The sequence below is a fragment of the Neodiprion lecontei genome, chromosome 6 (assembly GCF_021901455.1).
Source record: "Neodiprion lecontei isolate iyNeoLeco1 chromosome 6, iyNeoLeco1.1, whole genome shotgun sequence".
NCBI lineage: Eukaryota > Metazoa > Arthropoda > Insecta > Hymenoptera > Diprionidae > Neodiprion > Neodiprion lecontei.
This window is the reverse complement of record NC_060265.1, coordinates 15,968,817-15,977,918: the sequence shown is the minus strand read 5'-3', so window position 1 is coordinate 15,977,918 and position 9,102 is coordinate 15,968,817. Positions and strand designations below refer to the sequence as shown.

The 9,102-nt window shown below is 38.8% G+C and overlaps 1 protein-coding gene across 1 annotated transcript; it reads right to left on the bottom strand.

Annotated features, from left to right (window-relative positions):
- Positions 1-1,398: 1,398 nt before the first annotated feature.
- Positions 1,399-4,319, bottom strand: LOC124295161 (putative uncharacterized protein DDB_G0291608). The gene is made up of 2 exons (XM_046744050.1): positions 3,675-4,319; positions 1,399-1,791 (listed from the first exon to the last, which is right to left on the bottom strand). Exons 1-2 carry the CDS (start codon positions 4,317-4,319, stop codon positions 1,399-1,401), a joined length of 1,038 nt encoding a protein of 345 aa, XP_046600006.1.
- Between the last annotated feature and the right edge of the window lie 4,783 nt (positions 4,320-9,102).

The window sequence follows — 9,102 nt, the reverse complement described above, 5'->3', positions numbered from 1 at the left end:
GAAAGCATAGTTCATCTACTGCTAATACTCATGCTCAGGATTTCGAGACGCTTCTCGAACTTGAAGAGTTTCGACCATTAGCTAAAACTGACCATGGACTAGTAAAACCAGTGGTAATCATGACGGTTGATGGAGGGCCAGATCAAAATCCGCGTTATCAAAAAGTCATAGGGTTTGCTATACAACACTTTAAGCGACATGATCTCGATGCATTGTTTTTAGCTACCAATGCTCCCGGAAGAAGTGCGTATAACAGAGTAGAGCGCAGAATGGCTCCTCTTAGTCGGGAACTGGCTGGTTTAATATTGCCTCATGACCATTTTGGGTCTCATTTGGATGAACGTGGCGTTACAATTGATGAACATTTAGAAAGATCTAATTTCGAATTTGCAGGAAAAGTATTAGCTGAAGTATGGAGTTCAATGGAAATTGATGGCTATAATGTTAATGCAAAATATGTTGGGGCAGGTGAACAAGATCTTCCTGATTTTCCAGACATTAAATGGTATTCAGAACATGTGCGTGAAAGCCAATACTTGCTCCAAATTGTAAAATGTAGAAATACAGAATGCTGTCGTCCAAGAAGTGGACTATTTAGATTACTAGACAACAGGTTTCTTCCACCACCTGTAAAAGTAAAACAAACAGTTGATGACTTGGTTTTAGATGAAGGAGGGCAATTTCTTAATCTTCCAGTCAATTTAGCTCTACGCTTAAGTGCTTCACTCAAAGATTTCCTGCAAATGCCATACGATTATTTTTGTCCGACGGTACAATTGAGGCTATCAAGTCGAACATGCAAAACGTGTGGTCTTTATCATGCTTCCGTCAAGTCACTAAATCGTCACATCGAAAAGATCCATAAGAAAGTAAACACGCACACTGATAGGAAAGTTAGACCTGTAAGAGTCGCTGCTCGTCGTGCTAATGAACTGATGTGCATTATTCAAAATTTAGAGCACCATGATGTTGAATGGCTCGATGAGAATGACGTAGACATTCCAAAATCGGATGAAAGCGAGCAGACTCACAACACTGAGCAGCAATCGAAGCAATCCAATGTCATCGAAAACTTAGAATCATGGATTCGGGTTTCATGGACTGAAGACTGTTAATTTGAATTTAATATATGTACCAAAAATTTAAAATAAGTTTGTTATGTTAGTAAGATATAATATTTTTGTCCTTTACTCTATGTTGAATACCGTTTCAGTAAAATATAATCTCTATCCTAAATCTATTTTCTTATTTTTCAAATTATAATTATAACATTATAAAATTAAAAAAACAATACATTAATTGACAAATGTTTACGTAAGCATGGGGGGAGGGGGTAAGAGCTTTGCTTACTTTTGCTGACAAGGGGGATGGGGGGGTAAATAATTGCAATAAATCTGCTTACGTAATACTTGAACGGCCCCCTTGTGGTGTAACAGCCGGTCCTCCAGTGCCACTCATTTGATGAACGGATTGAAGGGCTGCCACAGCCGTCCGAAGAAGGTCCTGAAGATTAGTTTCTGAACGCTCTCGAGCCTCCCCTTCTCGCCTCCGTTGTTCCTGTTGCTCTTGAAGCAGCTGGATTAGTTGTTGCTGTTGTCGAGCAGCAGCTTCTTGTTGTTTTGCCGCTTCTTGTTGTTGTGACAAGATCTTCAGCAGATCAAGTTGAGAGACCGCCGAAGGAGTTGAAAGAGGGCCCACTGAAGGTGATGAATCTTCTTCTGGAACCCTCGGATTTTCCATGAGAGAAGATTCCTCTCCGCCACTTTCCTTCGACGTGAGCGTGTCATACGACTATTGCTCATAGTTTATTTCACGCACTGAATTGACTTAATTGAAAAGAAACTCAAGATCCCGCTTCTGACACCAATGTAACGTACTTTGACGTTACGGAAAATAAATATGGATCCGCGAATTTAATTATCAAGTCAAAAGAAATCAAGAGCGTGAATAAAATGTTGTGAAAAATGCTTTAATGCAAGATATGTGTTTCTCGTTTAAAGTCTAAAACAAGACTGTTTTTGCAATAATGTTGGTTGACGCAGCAACCTTATTCTTTTGAAAGACATAAGAGGTTTATAAACGTCTTTTATCTATGCTGACTACTAGATCATTAAAGAGGGGGCAAAACGGGTGATTTCACCCTTTGTAACACTATTTTATCATTTTTTATGTCTTTTACTTAATTAAGCGTATCCCTTAATAAAGCAAGTATAAGTTAACTATATATTATCCTCATGTTAAGGAAGTACAAAAATCTTGAAAAACTTGATCGGCCGTAGCTTCTGCATTAATAACTAAACCGGAGCCGATAAAGAAGAAAAGGTTTGTTTTACTAGCCAATCTTCATGAACCTCATGAATAGTTCTGAGTAGCTCTAAAGAAATACTCGATTATTCCTCACAAGAACGGGAACTAACTCGAGCAAAAGAAGTTTCTGGGGAAACTCGCAAATAAACAATCAAATCTACTCTGAGCTCAGACGAGCGAATGAGAAAATCGAAATTTTTTATCAATAAATGAGATTTGAAGTCGCGAAAATTATCTAACCTTCGACGAGCTTCATTTCCCTAACAGGCAATAAAATGGGTTGGGAATGCCTGTCACGCATAACCAAAATAATTCAAACAAAGAGGTTAACTCCAATGATAATTTTATCTAAAAACGTCTGAAACTGGTTCCTCAAACCAGCCTCAGAAGAAGAGTTAGTTTGAGGATTGAGGCTTTTCTTCCCCAACCTATTTATCTCTTCTTCGCCAATTATAGGAATCTGAATGCGAGTTTTGTATCATTTCTCTACTATTCTTTTTAAGTAAAAAGCAATGATTAGCATCATGTCCTATTTTATGACAAAATAAACACGTTACTACATTTTGATCTGTCGTAACTGCGCCTCAAATTTCGTGTTTGTTACTCTGATTCTGAAGAGAACCACAACTTACACGATTATAATACTTGTTATTATTTTTATTTCTGTAATTTTGAGGCTTTGACTCCTCCGAGTGTTCAAAACCTTGTCTTTCTGAGGTGCTTTTGGACACCTCAATCCGACGAAACCGGTTCAACCCAAAATATTGTTTCCTCATTGCCTCCACCTCGAGGGCTTTGGCCGTTGCCTCCCGCAGAGAAGTGAGACCCGATGTCCCAACGGCCATTTTAATTCCTGGATCATTGATTGCATTTAAGAAAGCTTGTGTCGCTAATAAATTATGAGACGGCTCGTGATCTGGCAAAGCTATACGAGAAAGCCGTTCAATATCTTGACTAAGAGACGCGAGTTCTTCGTCTCGTCCTTGTCTTCTAGTCTGGAATTGAGCGGTGTACAGTTTTGTCAAGTGGTCATTTCCGTATCTTAACTCAAGTGCGGAGCTGAGTTTTTCATAGTCGGATATTTCTTCCTCAGACAATGCCGTTAAAACATTCAAAGCCGGCGTTCGAAGACAAGAGGCAAGACTGTGGGCCCTCATGGCGGAGTCCCACTGGTTATGTTTTGCAATCGTATTAAACTGGCGTTCATAATCTGCCCATGGAATCTTTCCAGCAAAAATTGGCGGTTTCAAAGGATAAAAAGGTTTCTCGTTAATTTGAGAAGCAACCCCAGGAAATCTTGTATTATTTAATTGGCTTAAATGGGAATAACGAGGTTGAACGTGAGGCAAAGGCTCGGAAAAGCCAACCTCATTATTAACTGTTACTCTACCAATTGGGGATTCATCTATTCCCCTAATAAGAGGCACAGACCTTGAGTCTCGTACATCCTGGAACTGTCCTGGATGTTGGACCTGTCGGACAGCGGGAACGGGACCAGGAGAGGGAACAGGAGAGGGAAGCGGAGTAACGACTCTGGAACCTCGTGTGGTGACAGCCGGTTTTCCTGAGCCATTCACCTGATGAACAGCCTGAAGAGCTGCCACAGTCGTCCGGAACAGTTCGTGCAGACTGGTTTCGGATCGTTCTTGTGCTTCTCTATCAAGCCTGCGCTGCTCCAGCTGAGAGGCAATTTCCCTTTTTCGTTGTTCTTGTTCTCTTCTTTGCTGCTCCAACTGAGAGGCAAGTTCTCTTTCTCGTTGTTCTTGTTCTCTTTTTCGCTGCTCTTGTTGATCAAGAAGCAGCTGAAGAACTTGCTGTTGTTGGCGCTCAGCAGCCTCTTGCTGTTGAGACATGATCTTCAGCAGATCAATTTGAGAGATTGTCGAAGGAATTGGATGAGGGTCCACTGAAGGTGATGGAATCGTTTCAGGGACCCGCGGATTCTCCATAACGAAAGGTTCTTCTCCGCCACTTTCCCTTCGACGTGAGCGCGTCAAACGACTGTTGCTCATAGTTTATTTTACGCACTGAATCGACTTGATTGAAAAGAAACTCAAGATCCCGCTTTTGGCACCAATGTAACGTACTTTGACGTTACGGAAAATAAATATGGATCCGCGAGTTTAATTATCAAGTCAAAAGAAATCAAGAGCGTGAATAAAATGTTGTGAAGATGCTCTAATGCAAGATATGTGTTTCTCGTTTAAAGTCCGAAACAAAACTGTTTTTGCAATAATGTTGGTTGACGCAAAAACCTTATTCTTTTGAAAGACATAAGAGGTTTATAAACGTCTTTTATCTATGCTGACTACTAGATCATCAAAGAGGGGGCAAAACGGGTGGTTTCACCCTTTGTAACAATACATTTCTTACTGGATTCTTTGCATCTATTTGCGCTGGGTACAGGAAAAAAGTTAATTGCAGATTATAGGCTGTATGGAAATCTGAAAGTAAGATTAAGTCGTAGGTATAGATTGGCTTTATCTGAGCGAATGAAATATTTGCAATCGTTCGTTCAATGTGATTTCCAACGCAAATCAAGATCCATTAAATATGTTGCAAAATGGAAAGGGACTGAACAACGATTTTTTCTATTGTATTGTGGCCCTATCGTATTGAAAGATGTTTTGGGTCGAGATTATACCGACACTTCTTACTGCTGTACGTGGCTTATAGGTTATTATCTTCACCAGAGCTTGCTTTAAAGTATAACGAACATGCTAATAAATATCTGAGATCATTTTTCATGGTACAGAAACAATATTATGGAAGGGAATCTCAAGTCATGAATGCACGTTTAGTGAAGCAGCAGCACGCAGCGACATAGATGTATTACAACTACAAGTTAGAAATATTTGGACGGCAGAACACAATAATATTCTCGTTTAAGAAAAGCAGTACAGTTGTGTTCAACACAAGCTTGAGAATCTGCAGTCGTGGGACATACTTCTGCAACCCAAAGTTCAGGTATTCTGACACAGGTATTGTATGTGAAGGAGCCATAACTTCGAGAACTACCCTAGATTGTCGTTTTAGAGTGGAGACTAGTGAAGACAACTGGCAAGAATTATTATCCAGCTTAATCAATACAGTGCAGGTCGGAAAGGCCGAGTTGAAGCATATTTTCGAGCTAGCAATTAGAAGATTCGAAGTCACATATACACAGACAAACTATGTCTACAGAGTACCATGCATTGGGGTCTAAACCAGAGACCCTAATGTCTAATGTTATCGAAAAAAATTATGATATCTTAGGGGTAACCCCAGAAGACTTTATAAAGGAGCATGCATCTGAGCAATTCGTTTATTCTGATCTACAAGCAGAGTTCAAGGTGCATTGCCATGATTATGATCAAGATCTGAATGCAGGTGTCAGTTCTAAGGCTGTTGAATTCTGCGCAAAAATCCTCTTTGAAGTTGGCCCTGAGTCTCGTAAGGTAAAGAAGGGTAGTGCCGACAAGACATGGAAATTCATCTTTACGTACGGTTCAGCAAAGCACACAGTCTTTGTAGCCACCTATAAGCAAGAGGGATCTGTGTACAACAAAACCACCTCTGATAAGCATATGGTAATTTCTATAAAGCAGGCTGGCCTATTGGCAATATCTACTTTCAACGGACTGACAAACTTCGCAATGGCCATGCCGGTGCTTCAATATTTAATGACTCCTTTAGCTGGAGCAGTGTTTAGCAGAGATGACATCCATGCCATGGCTGATGAACTAAACATACCTATTCTGGATGTCTTGAAGAAGATTAATTCTAGCTGTCAAAGCGGTGGTCATTATCTAATAACATCGGACGCTAATTTCACCATGTGTGGCTCAATATCAGCTACTAGAAACCTAAAGGAGGCATCACAAAGGGCTGCCATTGTTACAAAAGTGACAAAACAGTACATAGCAAAAAACAAAAGACCTAACGTGGATGTCTTTAAAATAGTTGCAAAGTATGCTACAGGTGGTGTGCCACATGAATTTCAATACGAAAGAATAGGGTAGAAGAGTTTGACAAGGCTCAGGCATCAAGGATTAGTAGAACGCAGATACGAAGGCTTGTCAGTGAGTCTTCAAAAGGCGGAAACACCACTTTCATGTCAGCTCAGGGAAGTGCTCCTTCGGATCCAGCACCAGGAGTGCTGCCAAGGCCGCGCTAGGACAGGCAGCCTAATGCCACAGAAGATGTCTAATCTAATCTAATTCACGTAGCTGAAGATGTTAAAAACATGAAGTGTCATTTGTCAATGACATCTGCAGTTCCCTTTGAAAATACATTGGGCAGAGTGATAAAAAAATGCATTAGTACTCCTAATCGACCTCTGGCTCAGGTTTGTCGACGATCACATGAGCAGCAAAGGCTGGTTAAAAAAGTTATGTTACCACCTGCGTTGGAAATTCTAAAGTGGTGGAGCGATGCTACCTTGCACAATGTATTCTCTATTCAGAAATTAAAATTCAAAGGCTTCACGCTATCCACAGATGTTCCTAATAATATGTTGCTTCTGAAAATTGATAAAATACTTAAAATTACTGAAATGCATTGTCCAATTGACGACATGAATAGTGTTACAATTGAGGGATTCCTTTGGAAAACCAAGCAATCCGTTTACACATATCCTTGTGACCCTATACATTTGAAAATGTGGGAGCTCACTCACAAGCCATCATCGACAAAACTGAGCTATGATATTCATCGCATTAAACATAAGATGGTACTACTAGGATTACCAAGGCAACCGTTGCTGGGCAGGCATGTGAGGAAATTTATTATGCCCCTCTTACACACTAGCAAAGTTTAAATTTTTCAATGATTTATGGCACATGTAATTTCTAATTTATCTACCGAGTAAGGTATTGATTTCCTTGCAAAACTTAAACTTTGTTTATTTTAGAATTTCTCTGTGAAAAAAATTGATATGTGAATAGAAATCTTGACTTCCACTAAAATGTTATGCCATTTATATATTCCGTGATCTCTTGTAAACGCAATAATTTTTTATTTCATTTGACGGGCAACTTTCAATGTTTATGTAAATGACATTGATTTATAATATCGTAGACTTAAAATAGAAATAGAAATTGCTAATCTTTCAGTAAGTGGTGTGATACGACACGTGTCTCGTGGACTCGCGTATTCTATGCTCAATATAAGACACGTGTCGTTGTAGATCATGGCGCGAAACATGCAAACATTAGGAGTAGGTTAGGTTAGGCATCACTACCCAACATCCATTGGAGCGAGAGAGAGGGCTGACAGGGTGACCGCCGCATGACGTATCGGTGTCAGTTTTATGAAGTAATGAAGTGAACAAACCTAACAAAATACCTATTGAAGAATCGTTCACAGAGGGACAACACACCATTAACGAAGGTGATAATATTGATTAATAATCAAGTTCGGAGTTGCGATTAATTTTTCAGTTAAAACAAGAAATTAAAATATTCTAAATAACTTCGAAAAACCCAAATAAAAATATTACTCATTCACAAATCGCGGCGTAGATAGTGAATTGAAATTAGCATTGAACTTTACACCAGTTGACACGTATTCGGTTGAGAGAGAATATAGTTTGTCTTCACACGTGCCATCCAGACTCTGCTCATTGTCAGTCGTGAAAATTCTAGAAAACGTTTACAGAACCACTAGAGGCTGTTGAAAAAGGTAATAATTCTTAATTGTCGCGTCAATCTCGTAGTAGTCGTCATTTATTATATTGAAGTTAATAATGTTATCGTAACAATTTATGCTGAGGAAGCACCATTATTTCGCCATGTTGGAACTGTTTGAAATTCAGTAAACCGTAATGAAACAAAACACTCATATATTTCGAAAGCTTAGTTCCTGAAAAATCATTGTAAAATTAAGAAAATAGTGATTTTTTCCCCAATGTTTCGTCATTACGATAACGTTACTAACTTTAACCTTCTCAAGATTTACCTTTCAACTGAAGCAAATAATCAAACGTTCACTTACTAGGTAATTGATAATAATATCGTAGTAATGAATGAAGAGATTGGAAAAAAAAACATCTCATCATTTCTACTTACTACTTTAACCATTCGTTTCTCTGCGAAATAAGTATATTTTATTACTTATAGACAAAACTATGGACATGTATCCATTCCAATTCGTACAGTTTTTACCCAAAGGAAAAGGCGTCGATATTGACTGTGTGCCGCTGAGTTGGGTCGATTACAATTCTGAGAAGAAAGAGTGTGTTGCAAAGTTTATGCCTCCACCATACACCAAAGCTGAAAATAAGCTTTTAAACTCTTTGATAAGAGATTTAAAGGATCCGGATCCTGACTGGCCGCTTTACGAAGTACTGATGCGTGGCCAAGCAAGTGAGTTCTGATGTGAAATTTTTTCAAAACTAAATTCGAGCAATCTTTCATTTTTAATTTTGACTTCTTTTCTGTGTTTGTTAGATTTGTTTCATTTGTTTCTTTGGCAGACTAAATTTAACTATGATAAATATTTTGATAAGCTATTAATTGCTATTTCTATTTACCAGAAACATATGACGTAGCTATGTTACGTCTAAACGCTGTGCAAACTCAAGAATATGCTTACACAAGTGACTCTGATTTAAATCAAGAAGCAAAGTGTAAAAAATTAACTAAAACGTTCGCTCTCAAAAAAATAACTGTAGATGCAACTCTTGTTGAAAATTTAATGCAAGTACCGGCCATAAGTTCTGCTAGCGATTCTGAATCTGCATCAGGATATTCTCGATGTAAGTTGTCTCTTAGAAAAACCACGTTGAACGGAGGGTATTACGTTCTAAAAGTAGAG

Coding starts and splice junctions, on each gene's coding strand:
- LOC124295161 (XM_046744050.1), bottom strand. CDS start 4,319: ATGAGCAACAGTCGTTTGACGCGCTCACGTCGAAGGGAAAGTGGCGGA. Junction 1,792..3,674: donor GAGTAACAGTTAATAATGAG/GTTGGCTTTTCC, acceptor TATGAGCAATAG/TCGTATGACACGCTCACGTC.